This window comes from Equus quagga, chromosome 2 (assembly GCF_021613505.1).
Source record: "Equus quagga isolate Etosha38 chromosome 2, UCLA_HA_Equagga_1.0, whole genome shotgun sequence".
Lineage (NCBI taxonomy): Eukaryota > Metazoa > Chordata > Mammalia > Perissodactyla > Equidae > Equus > Equus quagga.
The window spans coordinates 10,637,766-10,661,589 of NC_060268.1; the positions used below are offsets into that span (position 1 = coordinate 10,637,766).

General features: G+C 36.9%; 1 protein-coding gene across 7 annotated transcripts in view; it reads right to left on the reverse strand.

Moving 5' to 3' along the window:
* MIA2 (MIA SH3 domain ER export factor 2) overlaps positions 1-23,824 on the reverse strand; it is an 87,283-nt gene that overhangs the window by 38,210 nt on the left and 25,249 nt on the right. For 4 of the 7 annotated variants that reach the window (XM_046653219.1, XM_046653216.1, XM_046653222.1 and 1 more), the window contains 11 exons: positions 20,459-20,590; positions 18,185-18,206; positions 18,000-18,088; positions 10,711-10,782; positions 9,114-9,140; positions 8,438-8,548; positions 7,728-7,799; positions 7,453-7,557; positions 3,467-3,589; positions 1,890-1,998; positions 645-691 (listed from right to left, as the gene is read on the reverse strand). In XM_046653219.1, coding sequence (XP_046509175.1) covers positions 645-691; positions 1,890-1,998; positions 3,467-3,589; positions 7,453-7,557; positions 7,728-7,799; positions 8,438-8,548; positions 9,114-9,140; positions 10,711-10,782; positions 18,000-18,088; positions 18,185-18,206; positions 20,459-20,590 — 909 coding nt within the window. The remainder of the gene's footprint in view (positions 1-644; positions 692-1,889; positions 1,999-3,466; positions 3,590-7,452; positions 7,558-7,727; positions 7,800-8,437; positions 8,549-9,113; positions 9,141-10,710; positions 10,783-17,999; positions 18,089-18,184; positions 18,207-20,458; positions 20,591-23,824) is intronic. The other 3 variants (XM_046653218.1, XM_046653223.1, XM_046653220.1) reach the window with 1 other exon arrangement.

The following is a 23,824-nucleotide window of genomic DNA, read 5'->3' on the forward strand; positions in this document are numbered from 1 at the left end:
TATTGCCTAGAACGCACAAACCAACAATGAGGATTCCACCTTGGAAAGTGAGCAAAGTCATCAATAGTTGTAAATCTCAGAACAGGGATAGAGATCAGCGAGGGATGCTTAAACTGTGGCTATTCTCACTCTGTTCACTTGCAAAACATAAGCTTTGATTGAAGCAATCTTCAAACTACAATACCAAGACTTACCATGGATCAGTAAAGATCAGGATACCACTACTAGGTTGGAAAAGAGAAGGGATAAAACAGGAGAAAGTGAATCTAGTATTTACTTCTCAAAACAGGATATGGGGCAATAGGAACAAGAAAATACTGAGACCAGAGGAAGAAGAATGCTCAGAAGAAAGTAGGAGAGAAAATATAATAAACATTGTTAATATATTCCTTACCCAAAGAAATGAGTGCACACCTTGAAAATTTTTATTATGACAAATTGTAAGAATTAACAGTATCAATTTCTAAAGTTATAAAAAAGAAAAAAGCAACTGATGAAGAAAATTCTCATCACTTCCAAAAATTCTGATCTATTAATGTGGTAAGTATAAAATGGACTTTTAAAATAGTTACTAAGGTCATATGGGTTTAATGAATGCTCCATTTCTTTCCCTAAATTCTTTATACTTATGTAGCAATGCAAACCTTAGCAGCATGTATCAGTTTCTTCAAACCGCCTTTCGGTGGATTATCTATAGTAAAAAACAAAAACATAACAATAAATTGGGAAAACAGTACAATGCCACAACAGATATCCAAACGGTTTTACTAGTTCACTCAACTAGAGCCTCACACCCCCTCTCCTTGCTTTGATATAAGGCAGACTTGTTCCTAGGAAGATAAACAGTGAAAGCCCTGAAGCATCATGCTATCCTTTAACAAGGGTCTTCACTGCTAACTCCAAAAAGAGAGCGTCAACAAGGATGTGGTATTCACCTAAATGCAGTCCACCGTCTCAACTATTCCTGGAATCCTTCAGCATATCAAATATGTAAAATTATACTCCAAATTAAAATAACATTAAACGAGCATGAGTTTTCTCATTAGAAAAACGGTTATTTCTTACAAGATAAAGCAGAAGTGAAAAAGTACAAACAGATCTGCGTGTATTTGAGAATGTAATTTTCTTCCAACACATTAATGCCATCATCAAGGAAAATTTGTTAAAAATCATACTCCTTCTCCTCCGTAATAAAGTTGTTAATTACGCAGGAGGTGGAGGCAGAGAAAAGAGAAAGGACATAAAAGTCTCAGAACTACTACTTGGGGAAACTAGGTGAAAGACACACAAGACCTCTCTGCATTCCTTTTGCAACTTCCTGTGAGTCTATAATTGTGTCAAAATAAAAATTTTGTCAAAGGAACTGGTTTGAGAATACAGTGAACCTAACGTTTGCCTGAGTTTCCAGACTGGAACCAGCAGTGGCAACAATTTGGGATGGCCAAGATTAAAACACTGTGACCATTGGAACGATCTACCCACAGCAAAGAAAAGAAGTATCCTAAGGTATCCATTTACATTATACTCATGTTTCAAACTACCCACCCATCCATTGATTAGGTTACAGTACAGGAAAAAGCAGGCATGGAAATGATTATGATGCGATGTGAGAATTGCTCTAACAAAGATATGTACAACATACAAAAGAACAGAGAAGGAGCTGTAAGTCGGAGCAGCTGGAGAAAGATTTCCTGAAAAGGCGATATTCCAGCGGAAGCTTAACTGTGAGGGGCAGTGAGAGAGGGACAGAGCGTTAGAGACAGACAGACAAGCTGTGGAAGCACAGGTGCGAAAAGAACATGGCGCACATGGGCACTAAACGGAAATACAAGAGCCAGTCACCATTTTTAGCAAAAGCAGGAGTCATGACTTAACAGCTGAGTACAAACCGTTTTCTGAATCGCTCGTCATGTCCAGTTCCAAGTTATCATCATCCGTCATGTCTTCTCCAAGCACAGCAGCCCAGTCTTTCATCTTTAGCAAGCGTTCAGTCAGAGACTTGACATTTAGTGAAGGGGAAAAAAAGAGAGGGGGCAATGCCTTATGCTAACGGTCTGACAACTTCTGAACGTACAGTTGTAGTTCAAAATTCAATCCACACAGATTACAGTACATGAGCTCTCATTCTCCATCTGGTTCTAAGATACATAAATACTGTGAAAAAGTACCATTTACTGACTGTTAAACTCTGAAAGTTAAAAATAAAAACCAGATATTCCTAAATCAAATACAATACCCGATAATGATCCATTTTTGCTAAATGGATCACATGACCATAAAGTAACAAAACATTTTCTTATACGACATTCCTCACATGTCACAAATAAGAGTGGCCATTAACGTGACAGCAAATTTTGTGTGAAGTCAGATCCACAAGTGAGATACACGATATATAAAAAGATCACAAATCCGATTTATTCAAGTAAACAACTAGCTGAAAAGTTCAACTGACATAAAGAAAAAAATGATAAAACGATAATAAAATGACTGTGCCATGTATTTCTGAGGAAGGACCCACCCAAAAACCCATTCTGCTCTATAATTTCCACCCTTCGATCTCCTCCCTCTTGAGAGTTCCAGGCACAGACAATGTGGCCTACAGCTTTGAGGAAAGCCTGAGATCAGCATCTCATTCTTGTTCTGTTTAGGAAGCATCCCAAGTCCTTTAGTAGAGTAAGTTCAGGGGAAAAAAAGTAAAACAGTATGCCAAATTATGAATACAACTCCTGAAACTGAAATCTTGAAAGCATCCTTAGCAGCAACATAAACAGCATAAATGCATAGCTTTCAAGATGACAACGTCCATCTCACTGTGTAGATTACAGAATGTTAGTTTTACATCTTATTACTTGATACTCACACCTGAGCATCTTGAAAGTGTAAGATTTTAAAGATTAGGCAGGAAAAAAGGGGTAGGAGGGGGAGAGAGGGAGTAGAAAAAGTCAACCAATCCTAACAGTAACAGCAATTATTCCACTCCTATTAGAGTCAAGCTTCAATTAGGTTTATTTTTTAAAAGTATTCATCTCTGTGAAAGTACAGACGCCAGCTAATCTATGAGTTAAAGATATTCACCCAATACATATAACTTCATCTGTCCAATTTCTAAAATTTTTTCCAACCTCTTCTTATCAACAGAAACAGATGGAAATCTAAAGACAACAGGTAAAATCCATTCTTATTTTTCTTTCTCCATTAAATTCATAGGCTAAACACAGAGGGGAGGGGAAAAAAGGACACATGGATTGTTGATACATATTCTACAAATCTACAAGTCTTCAAGGAGCATTTGGCAGCAAGGATGACAATACTGGTACAAACTGGAATGTACGCCAAAAAAGCAAACATCCTCAAATTCGCCAAATAAATTATCAAAATAAAAGCTGCTAAAAACAAAACACTTCAAATTTCAGAATGAGTATAAAATTCCAGCTGATGCAGTCACTAAACCAGCAGGGCCATTTACCTTGATCTGATTTTCCTTATCATGTAGAACTTGTTCTGTATTCACTTTGGAGTCTTCAAATGCTCTTTTCTGTTTATTAAGTTCACTCACTTGTTCTTTCCATTCCTCAGCTTCTTGTAAAAGCTAAAATTCAAATCCCACAAAAAGAGAAAAGGAACTCATATTATCTTATCACACTTACACGTAGACGCACTTAATATATTTAGGTGTATCGTTAATAGATATCATACAACATAAAGTGTTGCCAAGAAGGGAGAGAGGAAGGGATGGAAAGAGACAAGGAGGGAGGGAAGGGCCAGTTCCTGTTTCAAAGAACTTTCAAAAGAGGGGTAATGTGAAATAACAGACAAACATTCTTCACTTGATTTACATAATAAATTTATATCAAATAAAAGGTTTTTTGAGACATAGATATCTGTTAGATTTGACCATTTCTTTCCATTCCTGATATCCCATATAACATGCCATACCTTACTTGTATTAAAATTTGTTTTTTCAATCATGTGCTATTTTCTGGTTAAGATAACTAACCTTCAGAAATACTATTAATCTGGAACAGACTGAATTCTGCATAAACAATCTTTTACTGTATATACTTCTGCAGGAGAGGAAAGACTCTGAACATGACATAAAAGGTAAAGATCACTATAAAAAATAGACCTGACTACATAACACTTAAAAGCTTCACAAATCAAAAAATAACACAAAATTTAAAAAGAAACAAATAACTAGAAAAGAATTCTTAAAACATATGTAGCAAAGGGTTAATAACCTTAACATGCAAAGAGCTCTTAAAGATCAATAGGCAAAAAAAAAAAAAAAAGAGCAATTCACAAAAGAAACAACACATATATACATATACACATATATACATATGTATATGTATATATATATAGGAAGCCCAAATTTATTTAAAGTCTTTAAGCTCTATTCTATCAAACAGTAATTACTGGATTTCTCTGCAAAACTAAGCTTCATTAGTATATTCCCTAGCACAAGAAAAACTAATCCTTTTCTATGAACGTATAACAGAATAAGAAGACACTGACAGATAAAAACGAATGAGGATTAAAGAAAAACACTCAGGAGGCTGGCCCTGTGGCCGAGTGGTTAAATTTGCGTGCTCTGCTCCGGCGGCCCAGGGTCTCGCCAGTTTGGATCCTGGGCGCGGATGTGGGATCGCTCATCAAGCCATGCTTAGGCAGCATACCACATGCCACAACTAGAAGGACCCACAACTAAAAATACACAACTATGTACCGGGGGGCTTTGGGGAGAAAAAGGAAAAATAAAATCTTTGAAACAAGAAAAAAAGAAAGAAAAACACTTGGATTTGGTGATTAGGTGGTTTGTTTAGCGAGTTACAAAAAAGACTGCACACACAGTTTGCAGTCTTAGACAGTAAAGGAAGAAATGTATTAGGATACGGAACCAGTGAATACAGAACAGTTTATTTTAAGAACTTCGGTGATTAAAAAGGAGTTAGACGAAAGCAGGTGTAAAGGGCAAGACAGTCTAAGTGCAATTTTTTTTTCAAGATAGAAAAGGCCACTTTTGATTACAACATAGTAAATTTAACACAGGGTTTATTACTACTTTCTCCTGAAGTCTACTAAGATGACACTAGAGATATTTAGAAAAAAAAATCATAAACTCACAAGGGAAAAAGAGGATAGGCAATGGCGAAAAAGACAATTCTAGAAGTGGAAAGTGGAAAGACACGGAAGCATGGTAAAAGACTTAGCAGACCAGACAGAGCTGAAGTCTAAGGCAGACGATGGGAAAGTCCAAGGCAGGTTGATTTGGAACAACCCAGAAGGGCTCCTGATTTGGAGGCACACGTACTGGGGTATGAGTGGGACTGAGAAGAGGAGGACTGCCCAAAAGTCTGCATAAAAAGCAGTGAGAAAGTGCCCGCTGTTCTCCCTGCACACACACATACACACATTCTTGCTCTCAGTCCACCCCGCCCTCCACCCCAGCCCCCGTCGTCTCACACGCATGCACGCACACACACACACACACCTACTTACACACGTACACACACATCTGGCAAAAGCTAAGAGGGTTATTCTCTGGAGAGGTGGAACCTGAAACTCTGGGACACCTGGCCCAGGTGAAGGTGAGAGTGACACTGAAAACATAAATGCCGTAAGTGAAAGCTGACTTCCTAAACAGTGAGATACCAGTGTCCCTGACCCCACTGAGCTCTCACCTCACTGCTGGCAAACAGGCTCAACCTCTGAAATGGGAACTGGGGAGGAGTTGTCCCTGTGGAAATGGTCTTCAGATACCACCAACTGGGGATTCTCCAAGAAAACACCCTCACCAGATCACCCTACAGAAGAGCCCGCCACTAACAGACGCAGAGCTGCCAATTAGCTGTGGAGAGCGTCACTACTAAAGGAGTAGACAGCCAGGAATCACCAAATATCCGAAAAAAGAAACTCTTAGATAAAACAGAGAAACAGGAACTCAAAGAAACACGGGAACTGAAAAACACTTCAAAAAAGAAAAAAAGCATAACATCTTCAGCAAGACAAGACACCGCATCCATCAAACAAGAAGCCATAAGCAAAACAACAAAGAACTCTGACAAGTGAAAAATATCAGAGTAAGTAAACAAAAGTTCCACAGAGACAAACGAAAGAAGACACTTTCAAATAATTATCATATCTCATATAAAATACACCCAAAAAAGTATAAAATAATTCAAGCAAATTTCCCAGAACTGAAGAGCCAGAGCAAGAGTTTCCAGATGGAGAGTGTCCAACAAACGCTTGAAAAAAGACCCACACTAAGGCACAGCACCAAGAAATTTCAGAGAACTGGAAACAATGAAGGATATTAAAAGCTTCCAGAGAGGGAAAGAGCACATCACAAAAAAGGTTCGGCAACCCAAACAGCATACGCCTTCTCAAGAGCAACTGGAAAGTGAAGACAGGGGAGCAATAATGTCAACGTTTCAAGAAAAAAAACTTCTAACCCAGAAGATATCCAACCAAAATGTCAGTAAGCGTGAGAGAGGAAGACATTCTCAGGCATGCGAGTTTTTTAAAAGTTACCTCCTACACCTCTTTCTCAGGAAGCCAATCAAGAGAATTAACCATAAAAGGGCAAGTCTCAGATACAGGAAGTAGAAGATCCAACACAGGAGAAAGAGCAGGGGAAGGATGGGGGGGAGGGAAACCTCAGGACAACAGAAGCATGACAGAGCTGGAGGACAAGCTCCTACCAGACCAGGAGGATGGAGGACCCCCGGCAGAATCGCTTCAAGAAAAAAACGAAATCAGTAGATCAACCAACGCGTTTGAATGCATAAATAAGATATTTACACCTCCAGAACTAGAGAGCATACAGATGAATTACAGATAAGCTTATAGGAAACAAGACAATTATTAGCTTGAGGACAAAGAAAATGTTAGCTAAAACAGAATATGTAATCAGAGCACATCACATGGCTCAGCTGCGAGTAACATTTAGAAAATCACAAATAATGTAATCACTCAACAGTTTTCCTACTGAAACAGTATAACTGTATTGGGAGAACAGTGGGAGAGGACATGTACCTGGGTGTGTGGGAGTGTCTGTGTGTGAAGGAGAGGAGGCGGGTAACAGCTCAGTCCTCATTAGGTGTGCTCACCAGAGCTGCTTCTGTCCTTAGGCCCTAGACACACAGCTTCAATAACTCTCATGGGTATACATTCTCTGCCCTCCCTCAGTCTGGCTTTGAGGAGCTGGGGCTAAATGCTACTGGCTGTGATTACCAAATGCTGAATGCCCGCGGCTTACCTTCACTCCGCAGGGAAGAGGGTGCTGGGAGTATATACTTTTGATTCCTATACAAGAGAGACACCAAAGGACACACAGGAGATTGCCCTGCTCTCGTGCTCTCCAGGAAACGCCCACGCTTGCCCCTAGCGTGTATGCCCAGAACATTCACAACCACATACGCACAAGCTGAGGAGTCCCTATACAGCACAAACCTGTTTCTGGCTTTCCTGAAGTTGGGAATTTTCACTCAAAGCATCTTTTATAGCTATCTTAAGTCGTTCTTCACTCATCTGAAATATTTTGAAGGTTGTTTTGGCCTAAGAAAAACACAGCATATCGAGTTTATAAGAATTAATTGAAGACAATAACTCTTTTTACCCCCATATCTCAAATTCTAATATTATATCTTATTCCTTAATGATAAAAAGAATAGTAAAAATAAAATGATTTTCAAAAACAACAGACCTATTAGACCCATTAAACTTACTTCAGCTACTTGTGATTTGAGGGCTTTTGATTCATCTTCTAGGGACTGTATCCTTTTTGAAATATCCACCATCTGGAAAGACAGTATCAATCAAGAAACAAGTATTTACTAAACTCCTAGTTTCCAAGATGCCATACATATTAGATATCTTATTACCCTAACACTTTTGCTCGAAAAGCGACAGCTCAAATTATGAAAACTTCTCAGCCATATGCCTTAAGGGATTTTATGTGAAAGTTAAATAACAATAGTATTTCATCTCATCTTTAATATGTCATAACCTTTACGTTATATAGATAAGTCCACAAATATCGTATCTTACTAAATAATCTCACACACATCAAGATCTTCCTTAAGACAGATTTAAAATGGAATGACAAATAAAGGAAAATTAAAATGGTAACATACCTTTTGAGTAATAAGAAAATATAGATTATGCATGTGATTACTCAATTTAAGTTATTTATGTGAGCTACTTCCACAGTGCATAGAGAAAATTTCTATAAGAATATGCAAGAAACTTACCACGGTAATGGTAACCTCTAGCAAACGAAAGAGCTAGTGGATCTGGAAAATGTCACTTTCCACTTCACAGCCTTCTGTGTTCTTCTAGTTATTTACCGTGCATGTAATATTTTAACCAATATACTAATTTTTAAAACTCAGTAACTTTCTTTTTCCTACAGTCTCCCCAAACACAAAAGCCTTACCAATTCATCTTGTTCAGAATGTTTAGATTTCTCTTCTTTTAACTCTTTTTCTAGAAAGAGTATCTCATCCTCAAGTTCAGATTTGGATCTGTCCAGCTTTTCACAGATTTCCTAAAAGAGGAAGCCAACTTTATAAGACAGACTGGAATTTTTGGCCAGGGTAAGTCAGACGAGTATAATCAAACACATATGCTATAAGTTAGAGTAAGTTTAGTTTATATATTTGTTCATTTTTACAACACTGAAACAACAGCAATTCTGGCAGGCATCAGTAAACTTTTCCAGTAAAGAGCCAGAGAGTAAGTATCCTAGGCTTACAGGCCATGCAGAGTCTGTGCCAAGTACCCAAGTATGCCCACGTAGTAAGAAAGCAAAGACAATACATAAATAAATGAGCATGGCTGTGCTCAGTAAAATTTTCTTTACAAAAACAGGTGGAGAGCCCAGAATTTAGCATGCCCAACCTCTGCTCTAAAGCATTATAAAGGGAAAAATGAGAAATAAATCCAATTTAATATAATTAACGACATAGTAAAATAAAAAATAAACCAAAAAATCAAGATTGCTTCATAATAATATGCTACATTGAATTAAAGACATATTTTCTGTGACTTTTCTAATTTAAAATGATTAGTTATTGGATTATTCTGGATTTTAAATACTATAATAAACATACCTCTGATATTTGTGATCCTTCAACAAACTTGGTAAAAAAAAAAAAAATAAACCACAAATTCAAAGAATTTAATGCAGGCCAAAATAAAAGCAGAACAAATACATATTATACTATAGTGGTTAAAAAACGTATTTATATATATTTCCCCAAATTTGACTATCTGGTTATGTGAATTCTCTGACTTGAATCAAAATTACTCTACTGTTTTGATTTTATCTACAGTTTCAACCATCAAATTTTTTTAAGTTGTAAATAACAGTTTATATTCAATGATGTTTGCCAATCTTGAAAATAAACTGTATGTTTTTAAAAATTACTAAAATTAGAGGAAAACTTCCAAAATGTTCACTTTAAGGTAAAAATTCGGCTAATTTTACTGCTAGCTTATGTAAATTCAATACCTCAAGAATAAATTGGTGTGTTTTATTTTATCCACAATACCACAAAGCTTGAGGCAATGTCTTTGTCCTCTGGTTTTTGCTCTTTTGTTAGCATGCTAAATGTCTTCTAAAATTCTGTTTTTTAATCAATCTACTAAATTACTACTGGAACAGTAGTAGTTAAAATTGAAGGTCAACAAATTTAAAAAAACAATTTTAACAAGTTCTTAAGGATATTAATAGGTAACACATGAAGAAAGAAAAGATTAAGAAATTTATTTCATTTGGAATTCAATTTATAACTTCCTTCAGACTCTACTAAGAAATGCTAAATCATGCTACATAGTTTCTGATGATGACAGAGACCTCAGTGATTAAGAACTGCCAGGCTGGACTGACTGAACACGTGGACCAAAGGTACAGAGTCCATTATTTTCTGCTTTAATAATGGTATGCTTTCTACAACACTTCCATCTTTAAACTGCAGTAAGACACTCCTATTACTTACTCTAATCTGTCGCATCTTTCCTAAATGACAAATTGTCATACTTTCCTTCCTTACTATTAGCCAAATCATACCCGGCTCAGAAGAGCCGACTATGCACATCTCTTCCCAATGCCACATTCAGTGACATCATGTTGGTGCCTTGAAATTCGTCATTGGGAGTATTTATACAACAGAACTCAGCAAATGCTACAAAAAAAGGCTCCTGCTTTTCAAGGAGCCAGTTGTTAAACATTTACCAGCACACTACTGCTTATAATAGAAATCTTTGATCTAATTCTAGTCAGCTCCTAATAAACTGGGATGAAGTAAAGGCAAGTATTGCCACACAAAATTTATTGTTGCCAACTACTCCTAAATTTACGAAGATGAATCCTATTTTTCCTCTCTGGAGCAAACTGAGTCAAAAACGGAGTGAGCAACTTAATACATTTCTCAGAAATGAAGAATAAACAGCGTCTTATACAGCCTTGGAATCCAGTGAACTGAATATGCTTCACTCAAAACAAGATAGCAACAAAAGCTCAAATTCTTAAAATAGTTTATGCTACCTAATAACATTCTATTTCCTATATTTACCTTCTTTAAGTTTTAACATCCAGAGATGCTCTTTCATGTTTCCTTTTAAATAGTTTTGAGATTATTTTTAAAGTTTGCATTATTTAGTAAGAATCCTTCCTCCAGCTGTTATAATTATACTATTTGTTTTTACCTCCAAACTTTGTGCTTCTGTTGACTCCTTCTCAAAGCTGGCATCCTTTAAAGATGACTCTAAGCCTTCATACTGAAAGAAAGCAACCCTGTAAGCAAAAACTCTACAAATTTTATTCCAAATTTTATCTAAATAGGTGTCTAGCTAGCAGACAGAATCCACTCCCACATGTATGTTAAATCTACTTGGATTTACTGAGCTTTAAGCTCTTCAAATGTGACCACTATAACAAACAAAGCCAGGGTACCTAACACACCAGAACCCACTAGCTTGGGCAACAAGTAGCAGAACTTCACCTTTAAGAATAAGAGAGCTGTCCAGAGTCTGCCTACTCACTGAAGAGAAATCTATACTAAATGGCCATCAGAAATTTCCACTTCTAATTCATATCACACAACAAATAAAGCAAGTAGGGAATATAAAATGTTTAAAAGATAAAGAGAACAACCAAGGACAAAGTAAAATAAAGACAATGAAACATACAATGCTATAAGGTTTAACAAAATGTGCTTATTTCAATGCTTCCAAAAAAAATGATTAAATGGAAGACTAGGTTGTTTGGAGTCAACCTTCTCACTAAAAACAAGAAGAGCTAGACAAAAACACCAAAAAACAGAATATGTCAAAGACCTCAGAGAGCTATCACAATAGTGACAATCTGTGACAAAAGAGGGAATCCTCAGAAAGACAAATCCAACATTTGACATTTACTTCCTGGCCTCCCCCTCTCCTCCCCCACAAAAAGGAGAAGATGCTAGGCTGAGAAACTGAGCAGAGATTTTAGTAGAAGTGGGAGCTGAGAAGACAAAACTTAGAGTCCAGGACCTGCTGAGTAGGATGAGCCATAAAGGTCAGGTTTTAGGATGGTACCCTATGGTAGGCTGAATAATGACCTCCCCAAATTCCATTCTAATTCCAGAATTTCCAGACGTGATTAAGTTAAGGCTCTTGAGATGGGGAGAATATACAAGATTATCCTGGTAGGCCCAAAAAAATCCCAAGGGTCCTTATAAGAGGGAGGCAGAAAGATGGAAGTCAGAAGACGATGTGAAGATGGAAGCAGAGGCTGGAGTGACATGGCTGTGAGCCAAGGAGAGTGGGTAGCTTCTTGAAGGTGGAAGAGGCAAGGAATGGATTCTCTCCCGGAGCCTCCAAAAGGAAACAGACCTGCTAATATCTTAATTTTAGCCCTACAAGATTGGTTTTAGACTTCCGACCTCCAGAACTGTAAGAGAATAAATTTGTGTTGCTTTATGCCACTAAGTTTGTGGTAATTTGTCATAGCAGCCATAGGAAACTAATACCAACCCACACCGTCTACCTTACAAGAAAGTCGAAACCAGAAACACATCAATCCTTTGAACTGAGGCCAAGTTTCCAAACATCTCAATCTGTAATTAAAGTAATCTAAGATTTCTGAAGTCCCTAGCCTAGCTGTCTATGAGAAGTAACAGTGAATCCTCACTGGAGAAGGGTAATACCACCCACAGCTTCAAAATTACCTCTACAATTTTTGTTACACTATCACTGACACTCAACATAAAATAATCTGGCATTCAAGAAGACAAGATCCGACTGAGAACCAAGAGAAAAAATGAGCAAGGGAAAAGGACTCTTGGAGGAGGCAGATAAGGGAGTTCTCAGCCAGACATGAAGATAAGTAAGCTTAACATGTAAAAGGAACTAAAAGACAATAGCGAACCAGAGAAAAAGAATTACAAAGAGAGCCACATTGAAACTGGAGAACTGAAAAAGGCAATAAATGAAATTCAGATGTCAAAAGATGATTTAAGAGATGATTTGACATAGACAAAGACAATTAGTAAAACGGAAGCTACAGCAGAACAAAATATCCAGACTAAAGTGTGAGCAAAAAGATGGAAAAATCCAGAGAACACAAGAAATATATGGAATATAGTAAAAAGCTAAAATACAAGGACTTAGAGTTCCAGGAAGAGAGAACAAAAAAAGAAGGCAAAAAAAATATTTGAAAAGATAACGACTGAGTGTTCCAAAACTAAAGAAAGACATTATACCACAGATACTAGAAGCAACACCGCTGAAAATCAAAGACAAAGAGAAAATCATAAAAGTAGCCAGACAGTTTCTTATAAAGTTAAACCATACCTGCCCTATGACCCACCAATTCCAGTACTAGGTACTTACTAAAGAGGAGCAAAAAGACCTGCCCACCAAAAACAACAAAAAAAACTGGTAGAATCATCATAGCAACTTTATTCATAATAGTTAAAAGCTGGAAAGAATCATATGAACAGGGAAATGGATAAAAAATTGTGGTATACTGATACAATAAATTTACTTAGAAGTAAAAAAAAAACAAAAACCTACTAATATAAGCAATAACATAGTGAATCTCAAAAATATAATGCTAACTGATAAAAGCCAGACAAAAAACAGAGTATGATTTCATTTATATGAACTCTCTAACAGACAAAAACTAATTTATGGCGACAGAAATAAAAACAGTAGTTGTTGGCAGGGGTAGGGGACTAACAAATGAGCATGAGGGAAATTTACAGGTGATAGAAATGTTCCATATCATCTGGAGGTGGTAGACACATGGGTGAATATACTTGTCAAAATTCATAGAACTGTGTATTTAAGAATGTCCATCTACTATATGAAAATTATACCTCAATTTAAAAAATTGAAAGAGAAAAAAAGATACAGAAAAGAACATAATACCATCAAAATTCAGTAAAACTTATAGCTGACTTTGACCAACAAACAACATGGCAGGAAAAAAAAGCAGGAATAGGGGCCAGCCCTGTGGCCAAGTGGTTAGGTTCACACACTCTGCTTTGGCAGCCCAGTGTTTCATCTGTTCTGATCCTGGGCGTGGACATGGCACCACTCATCAAGCCATGCTGAGGCGGCATCCCACATGCCACAACTAGAAGGATCCACAACTAAGAATATACAGCTATGTACCGGAGGGCTTTGGGGAGAAAAAGGAAAAAACTAAAATCTTTAAAAAAAAAAAGAAGCAGGAATAATCGATGTTCAATGTGATTAAAGAAAATAACTGCCAACTCAGAATTCTATAAACAGCACTATATAAAATGAAGAAATAAAGATATCCCAAACAAAAATGGGGAGAATTTATCAACAGTATACTCCACAAAAGGAAAAACCAGGGTATTCTTTAGGAGGAAGGAAAATTATCCTAGATGGGAGCAGGAACGAAGAGCATGGAAAGAATAAATGTGCGGACAAATCCAAATGAACATTGACTGTTTCAAATAATAATAAAATAATTTTGGAGTTAGGATAAATATAAAATCAAAATATAGTACAATAGCTCTTGAATAAAAGGGGAAAATGGAATTAAAGCCTTCTAAGATCCTTGCCCAATAAGGAGTAACAGCACTAATTTATACTAGACTTTAATAAATTAAGGATACATGTAGCAATCTGTAAGGTAATCATTAAAAGAATATAAAATAATCCATAATTAACAAACTCACTGACACCCAGCCCTCACAGCCTAGCGGTTAAAGTTCAGCACGCTCTGCTTTGGTGGCCTGGGTTCGGTTCCTGGGCGCAGAACCACACCACTCATCTGTTAGTAGCCGTGCCACGGCGGCAGCTCACACAGAGGAACCAAAAGAACTTGCTACTATACACAACTACGTAGTGGGGTTTTGGTAGGGGAAAAGGAAGGAAGAAAAATGAGGAAGATTGGCAACAAATGTTAGCTTAGGGTGAATCTTCTCCTGTAACAAAAGAAAAAAAACCATTGCTACAGAAAATATTTAATTAATAGAAAACTACTTCAATCCAAAAGGAAACAAAAAGGAAGAGAAAAAAGAATACCAAACAGGTAGGCCAAAGAGAAAATAAATAGTTAAGATGGTAGATTTGAGCCCTAATAAACTTGAAATTACATTAAATGCAAATGAACTAAACAGTCTAACCAAATACAAAGATTTTTTTAGCCTGACTGAAAAAAGCTAAACCCAGGGCTGGCCCGGTGGTGTAGTAGTTGTTTGCACACTCTGCTTCAGCAGCCTGGAGTTTGCAGGTTCAGATCCCGGGCACGGACCTACACACCGCTCACCAAGCCATGCTGTGGTGCTGTCCAACATACAAAATAGAGGAAGACAGGCACGGATGTTAGCTCAGGAACAATCTTCCTCAAGCAAAAAGAGGAAGATTAGGAACAGATGTTAGCTCAAAGTCAATCTTCCTCCCCCCAAAAAAACCCGAAACTCAATTATATATTGTTTCCAAAAGAGACAACTTAAATCTAAGTGTATAAAAAGGGTGAAAGTAGCATAATGGGGAGAGATCTACTATGTGAATACTCAGCAAATGAAAGCTGGGCTAGCTAAGCTAATATGAGACAGGCAAGAATTACCAGAGATAAACAGGGGCATTTCATAACGACAAAAGGGTCGATCTAACGAGGAAGACAAAACAACTCTCAATCTGTATGCACCTAACATAGCCTGAATATACATAAAATTGACAAAACAAAAAGAGAAAAAAAAATCCACAATCATAATGGGAAATTTTAACATACTTCTCTCAATAACCAATAGACAACATGAATAAAAAATTAACAAGTGACTTAATTTTTTAATTTAAATATCAACAAACTATAGTAAATAAAACAGTCTGGTACTGGCACAAGGATAATGATATGTATATATCTATATTGTAGAAAACATTTACCAAAATCCATTTTATACCAAGCCATAAATTAAGTCTCAAAAAACAACAAAGGACTGAAATCATACAAAGCATATTCTCTGAATTAAATAGAATTAAGCTAAAAGTTAATAATAAATTATTGGGAAATCCCAATATGTCAGGAAATTAATAAATACCCTACCAAAAAAACAATGTTTCAAAGAAGATATCATAACAAATATTTTAAAATATTTTACACTAAATGATCAGGAAACCATGACATGTCAAAACTGGCAGAGTGCTTTAACAAAAGACAAACTTCCAGAGTAAATTACAACTTTAATGCAGAAATTCTAACAGAAGGCTAAAACCTCAATGATTTAAGTACCCATCCCAAGAAGTGATAAAAAAAGAGGAGCAAATAAACCAAGGAAAAGTGGGAAAAGGAAGTGTTAGAGAAAACAATGAAAGAGAAAACAAATAAAGTAAAAAGGATCAACTAAGCCAAAGATTGTTCTTTGAAAACACTAAAAAAATTGATAAACTACTGTCAAGGCTGAAAAGGGGATTAAAAAAAGAGGGAGAGAAGGACAAACAACTAATATCAGAAATAAAAGAGTGGACATCACTAAAGGGACCATGAACGTTTAGAAAATAACAAGACAATAAACACTATACCAGCAATGAGCAAATCAAATGTGAAATTAAAAAAAAAATTCCATTTGAATAGCATCAAAAAGAATAAAATACTTAGGAATAAATTTAACAAAAGAAGTGCAAATCTTGTACTCTGAAAACTACAAAACAGTAATAAAATAAAGACCTAAATAGGGCCAGCCCAGTGGCGTGGTGGTGAAGTTCCCACACTCTGCTTCAGCAGCCCGGGGTTCACACATTTGGATCCTGGGTGCAGACCTATGCACTGCTCATCAAGCCACGCTGTGGTGGTGTCCCACATACAAAATAGAGGATTGCCACAGATGTTAGCTCAGCGACAATCTTCCTCAAGAAAAAAGAGAAAGATTGGCAACTGATGTTATCTCAGGGCCAATCTTCCTTACCAAAAAAAAAAGGCAAAGGAACTGAGTAGACATTTCTCCAAAGAAGATATACAAAAGGCCAGTAAGCACATAAAAAGATGCTCAACATCATTAGTCATAACAGAAATGCAAATTAAAACCACAGTAAAACACCACTTCTCACCCACTAGGATGGCTATAATCAAAAAGACAGATAGTAACAAGTGTTGGGAAGGATGTGGAGAAATCGCAACACTCACAAACTGCTGGTTGGAATATAAACTAGTGCAGTCACTGTGGAAAACAATTTGGCAGTTCTTCAAAAGCTAAATATATATCCAGCAATGCCACTCCTAGGTATATACCCAAAAGAATTTAAAACATATATCCACACAAAAACCTGTATATGAAAGTCCAGAGCAGCAGCATCTATAACAGCCAAGAAAGTAAAATAACCCAAATGCCCATCAACTGACAAATGCATATATAAATTGTGACAGGGAATACTATTTGGCAAAAAAAAGAAATTAAGTACTGATACATGCTACAAAACGGATGAACCTTAAAAATATTAGGCTGAGAGAAAAATGCCCATCACAAAGAATCACATGTATGATTCCATTTATGCAAAATGGAATCCCGAATAGGCAAGTTTATAGAAACAAAAAGTAGATAAGTTGTCTAGGGCTTGGAAGCGGGGAGATGGGGTGAAGGGTGATAGCAAAGGGTGTGCAGGGTTTCTTTTTAGGGTAATAAAAATGTTCAAAAATTGATTGCGGTAATGGATGTACAAGTCTGTGAATATACTAAAAACCATTCATTTGTACACTCTAAATGTAACTGCAAATTATATAGTATGTAATTATATCCCAACAAAGGTGTTAAAGAAAAAACTACACAATTTATAATAGTTCCAAATGCCATCAGATACCAGGGAATAAATCTAAAAAAAGACATGCAAGACCTCAACACAAAAATGTATAAAACTATACTGGATAAGAGCTCAACACTGTCAAAATGTCCATTCTCTCCAAATCAGTCTATATATTTAAAGCAATCCCCATCAGATCCCCAGCAGGCTACGTGCAAGCATGCAGGCTGGCGTCAATTACTGAACTCATTTAAAATTTACATGAAAAGCCAGAGGGCCACGGCAAGCCTGAAGAAGAACCAACCTGGAGGTTTAAACTGTCAGATATTAAGATTTATTATAAAAATAAAGTACATAAAAAAAGCATGGTACTGGTCCAAGAAAAAAAAAATAGACCAATAGAACAGAAAAAAGGAAAAAGATAGATAACCATACCTTTAAAAACGAGAAACGAGACCTGAACAGGCAATTTCACAAAAAGGATATCCAAATGGCCAATAAATATAAGAAAATGTGCTTAACCTCATCGGTAAGGGAAACACAAATGGAAACCATAATGAGACACCAGTATGCACATACCACAATGGTCCAAGTCAGTGAGACTGGAATAGGAGAAGCAACTGAACTCTCAGACTTTGCAAACAAAGCATTAACAACTTAAGCACACACGGAAGCACCTGTGTTAAGAAGTATAAGGTCCTCGGAGTCTAGCGTGAACGTCAACATTTTCAAAAATGTCTTACCTGTTTTTGAACAAGGCTAAATTTTTCAAGGAGTTTACATTTTTCTTCCAATAGTGTAGAAAGTTTTACAGCAAGCTTTTTCTCTCTTCCTAAAAAACAAAGTTAATATTATCATGTGTGAATTGTTTCAAGTTTTGAAATTATGAACAACAATGATGAGATCTGAAATAGAAAAAAGAGCTTACCCACATAAAGCCGGCTTCGAACCTGAAACAAATTTTTAACAAAAATTACATTAAAACAAATATACATCCAGGTAAATCTAATTTATTTGATTTCTACTGCCAACCTAAAAATAACAGGTTTCTTAGCGCCTTAGTACAAATATAAGTTAGCCAAAATGTGTTCTATTTCCACTGAGAAAAATGCTACATGTTATGGTCTCCCTACTGAAGATTCACATTGTGTATCAGCACATGAAAGGCTCTGAAAGAAGTCCACCTTGAAGACACCTGTTTCATCTCATTTCAGTTCACTGTTCCTCAAACATATGTGACCCTAAAACACACTGTTTCAGGAAGCCCCTATTACCATCTCCTTTCGAGCTAATTTTCAAAATAACACAGTTTGAGAAATGTTACCATAGGGCCAGGGATCTGAACTGACTATAACGAAACAGTACACAAACCCCTTTTCTTCTTGAACCTCTGTCTCTCTCTCAAATAAGGAGGAAAAAATTCCACGTGTAAGGAGGCCAGGCTTAGGGCTGAGGTATATAAGTTAAGCGGAAAAAACAATGGGGACTTAAATCATCTACAGACGATGTATGGGGATAAAATAAAAAGAAAGAAAATGTCAAAGTCAAGGGTACAGTAGATGAGGAATAAATCAGTGCACTAAACATCTGATTGAGGAACGATCTCAAAAGGTACCAGGAAATCACAAAAAAATTGAAAAAAAAAGTTGAGATATAGAAGTCAGAAGTAGAATGGTGAACATCTAAAGAACAGTAGTCCCAAAAAGGGGGCGAAAATATACAAAATGGAGAAGAAATTTCCCAGAATTAAAAAATATAAAAGATCTCATATTAAAAGGTTCTAGAAAATTCTAAAAAAGAAATAATAAGAAAAAGCTCAAACCTAGACACATTATATTGAAGTAAGAATATCAAATTGAAGGTTCTAAAAGCCTCCACAGAGAACAAATCACTTACAAATGAATAAGAATCACATTGACATTAGACTTTTCAATAAGTAACATTAGATGTAAAAAGACAAGAAAGTAGGGGTTTTAGAGTATTAAAAGGATAGAACTTTGGACCTAGAAAGCTTATACAGAACAAATCACCACTCATTCCAGTGGAGGGACTTAATTCAAATATCCTCAAGCATTCAAAATCAAGTGTCAGAAGGTTTGCCACACAAAGACCCACACTAAAAACAATCTTGAGAAAACTTTTCAAATATGAAAAGAATTAAATCCAGGAAACCTTGCAAGAGATATGTAAATTAAGGGTGATAAAATATCTTGGTAATATTTGCTGTTGTCTTGAGGGATGGGGAAGGGGTGCAGGAGAAAGGAAAGAACCAAGAAAAAGACAAATACAGCTAGAACTAAAATTCTAGATTATACGAACATGATGTGGGTTGGAAAGTGAAGGAGACCAAGGGATGTGAGAGTATGCTAAGGTTCTCGTCTTCTTAGAACACAGAAGGTGGAACAAATTAATAAACTAAGCTGGAAGAAACTAGTCCAAATACATCAATTATCAATATGTTCTCCCAAGAGAAATTTACAAACATACAACAGGAGACGAATACAAGAGTATACACAGCGGCACTATTTGTAATTAAGAACATCTGGGAACAACTCAAATGCCAAAACCATAAAGTACACAAATAAACTGTAGTATATTCTTACAAAGTAATATTCTAGAACAATCAAAATGGAAAAATATTTGCCTCATTCAAAAATGGGTGAATCTTAGTAACACAGGATGGAATAAAAAAAGTTTCAAAACATGATACTTGGCATGATACCAAATAAAATTACATACTATCCTCTTGAAAGATATACGTAGACATGACCAAAAAAAATTATTTTAAGGCGTGGAAATAATCCCCACAGGATCCAGAACAGGGTTACCTCCAGCACAGGGAGGCAGGGGAACGAAATGAGGGAGCATCACCTAAGGACAAGTGACAGTCAATGGTTCTGATTCAGGCTGGGCGGTACATTCACAGATGTTAGTACACCGTTAACAGGAAACGCAGACCAAAAAATAAATACAGCGTTTCAGGATTAGTGTAGAATACTTCTACAAAGAAATTCTTTAAAATTTTCACACTTAAAAAAATTCCTCTAAGTCCATGTTCAGTTTCTAATAGCCACACAGTAACATGAGTAACCCACATAACTACAAACTTGCTTCCTTAAAATAAAAGATAAGTTTCTCATATTACTTGTCCAACCTGAAGACAGAATGAACACTCTCTTAGTATACAGCATTGGTTACTTACCGATCGAAAACTTCTCCACAAAAACAAGAGAACAGCAAAAAATCCAACAATAGCTGCACATATCACCAATTCCCAGGGAAAACCATAGAAATTAGAACCTGGTCTCATATCTTCAGGCAATGCTGCCACAACCTTCAAGACAAAGAAAATTAACTTCTTAAAAATGCACTTTTGATAAACAGTGTTGATTACAAACTGCTATACACTACATGTTTGGGTCCCTCCAAAATTTCTATGTTGAAACCTAATCCCCAGTCAACGGTATCTGGAAGTAGGGCCTCTGGGGAGCGATTAGGTCATGAGTGAGGAGGCCTCATGAAGGGGATTAGTGCCCTTAGAAATGAGGCCCCCAGAAAGCTCCCTGACACTTTTGCCACGTGAGGTTACAGTGAGAAGACCATGAACCAGGAAGCGTGCCCTCACCAGACACCAGATCTGCGGCCTTCCCAGTTTCCAGAACTGGGAGAAAAATGTTTGTTGTTTAAGCCCCCAGGCTAAGAGACTCTCGTTATAGCAGCCCGAATGGACTCAGACACAAACATGAGTACAACTGTAAACACTATTAACACCCTTTTCACGAAACACGCTGGCAGACTGCCACCAAAGAGGTTATTTTTCTGGCAACTTTCAACCACTATCACCAAATGAGGAAGGACGGTATGCGGAAATGCAATGATTTTCAAACTGGAGTTTACAGAGATGCCTCAGAGCTTCTGAGCAGGAGAGTAAGAGGAGAGAAGGCCACAGAAAAAAGGCCAAAGAAAGAAGCTGAGTTCAGGTGCTCTCATTCTGACTTCATCCAATTTAGGTTTTATCTGTAGAGTATATTGGGTACCATCTAAGATTTCCCTAGAAGAGAAAAAAACGGATCTGCAGTTTTTTAAAAAAAAAGTTCGACAACCACTGATGGAGCTCTGGGTTTGGAATCTGAATTCCTGGACCCTACCTGTGTGGCTCTCCCCTCTTATCTATAACGGGAATGATGCTGTTTGAACCTGCAAGGCAGGGACTCCATAAAGGTAACGATTTCTATCACTCCTCCGCCAAAGACCATGAGCCTGCAGCCACGGCTTTTCCACGTTACTTCTCTCCCTAGCAGGTCTTCAGCGCAGAACAGCTTAAGGCTTTTGCAGTTGCTTCTGTATTTCATCTTTTTCTGGGTCAGCTCATTATTCATCCTCATCCAATGGGTTATTCTTTTCTTTCTTACCAGGCCCCAGATATTACTCAATCACATAAAAAGGAAAAAGGTAGAGGAGGAAAGAAAAATGCCTTTGTACGAAGAACCTCAAGTCAGATCACGTTGGATTCTTTCCAAGGTTCAACACAAAACCTCTATAGCAAATCTTCCATTTTTAGGCCCTTTCTACCTAGAAAAACACCCTTTAATATCGCCCCTCAAAAGTCTCCTCTCCAAAGTCTTTTTTATAACTCTGATCCATATACACACTCCTTCCAAAATGCTATCTATAGTTCATTAATCTACATGAAATAAACCTGATTATACCTCTAAAAAATACCGCTTTACCCTGATCTCTGCCTCTCCCTACTTTACCCCAGTTACCAGTTCACAGAAATGTGACATCACTAGAACCAACCAATGATTAAAAAAAAAAATACTTACTCTGTCTCTGAGAAAAAGAGACATTCAACACACAATACTGAGGAGAAAAGAAGTTTTCCTTACAGTTTCTATATTCTCCAACCATCTTACTTTCAGCTAACTATTTCAAAACATAAAATACACACTACTTCAAGAAATCTAATCATCAATATGATTTCTTTACAACATTACAACACTTTAACAGACAATTCTAAAAGCATCTCTCAGATGAAACATGTAATCATCTTCAGTATAGTGATATTTCTTAAGTTCAACACCATTTTATCAGCCCTTCTATTCTAAAAGGAGATGGTAAATTCTAGGTTAAAGCCTTGAGCTGGTTGGATCTGGTGGACTGAGGAATAGCAAAAAATCTGAGCTTCAAGAATGCATCTCAAATCCATTGCTTTAGTCTTAATTATTCTGGATTCTCAAGGAGATTTTTCACTTTTTTTTTTAAGATTTTATTTTTCCTTTTTCTCCCCAAAGCCCCCCCCCAGTACATAGTCGTGTATTTTTAGTTCTGGGTCCTTCTAGTTGTGGCATGTGGGATGCCACGTCAGCATGGCTCAATGAGCAGTGCCATGTCCGCGTCCAGGATCTGAACCAGCGACACCCTGGGCCGCCGAAGCAGAGCACATGAACTTAACCACTCCACCACGGGCCAGCCCCAATTAAATTTTAACTACAATATTGTACGTTATCTCACAAAAGTATAGAAAGAATAAACAAACTTATCAAACATCAATAAATATAATGCAATACACAATTACACGATTTGGTAAGTGGCTCCTAACTTTTAGAAGTGATGGGCAACCCTCCATAAACTATGGTAGCGATAATTACAGAACACTTAAAACCTATTCCACTCCCAAACATGAGGACTAAAGGAGTTCTAGGTCAAGCATCTCAAAAGAATCAACTAATCAAGTTGACAAAATACAGTACGGCTAAATTGCAATTGCTTTACAATACTGGTTTATTGAGCAAATCTACTTGGATGTCCTGGAGGGGGTCACCACACAGAAGGACCATGTGCTACAGTCTGTGTTCTACTGAAACGGGGAAACTGCCAGCGAATCTCAATGGTATCACCCTTGATGTGGGGAGGGAGGAGGTCACTCCCAAAGCCAATCATCCAGGTAAAAGGAGAGGACCTCTAAAAGGAAACCGGTATTTGATCTTAAGCTGGTAAAATCCCTGTTTCTCCTTCAGTCATTCTCTCTGGGGACCTAGAGTTTGAAGAAGGCAGAGATGGGTGCTAAAATGGCGCCTAGCACATAAAAATATGCTAGGGCCTAAAAGGGGAGAGAGTCTAGGAGCCTGGAGAGGAAGGCATATCATGTAGGCTAACTGTCTGTGTCTTATTCTCTGTGGCTTCTTCTTTTTTAATACACAAACATTAAGCAAGGAAAAAAAGAGAGAAGATTCAAATCACTAAAATCACTATTAAAGAATATTCCAATCCTACAGAAATAAAAAACGATTATAAGAGAGTATTATGAACAATAGCATGCCAACAAATTAGAAAACCTAGAAGAAATGGACAAATTCCTAAAAATACCAAAACTAACTCAAGAAATAGAAAATCTGATTAGACCTATCACAAGTAAATGGATTGAGGTAGTATCAAAAAAAAACTTCTAACAAAGAAAAGCCCAGGACCAGATGGATTCACTAGTGAATTCTACCAAAAGTCTACAGAAGAATTAACACCAATCATTCTCAAACGCTTCCAAAAAACACAACAGGGAACTCTTCCT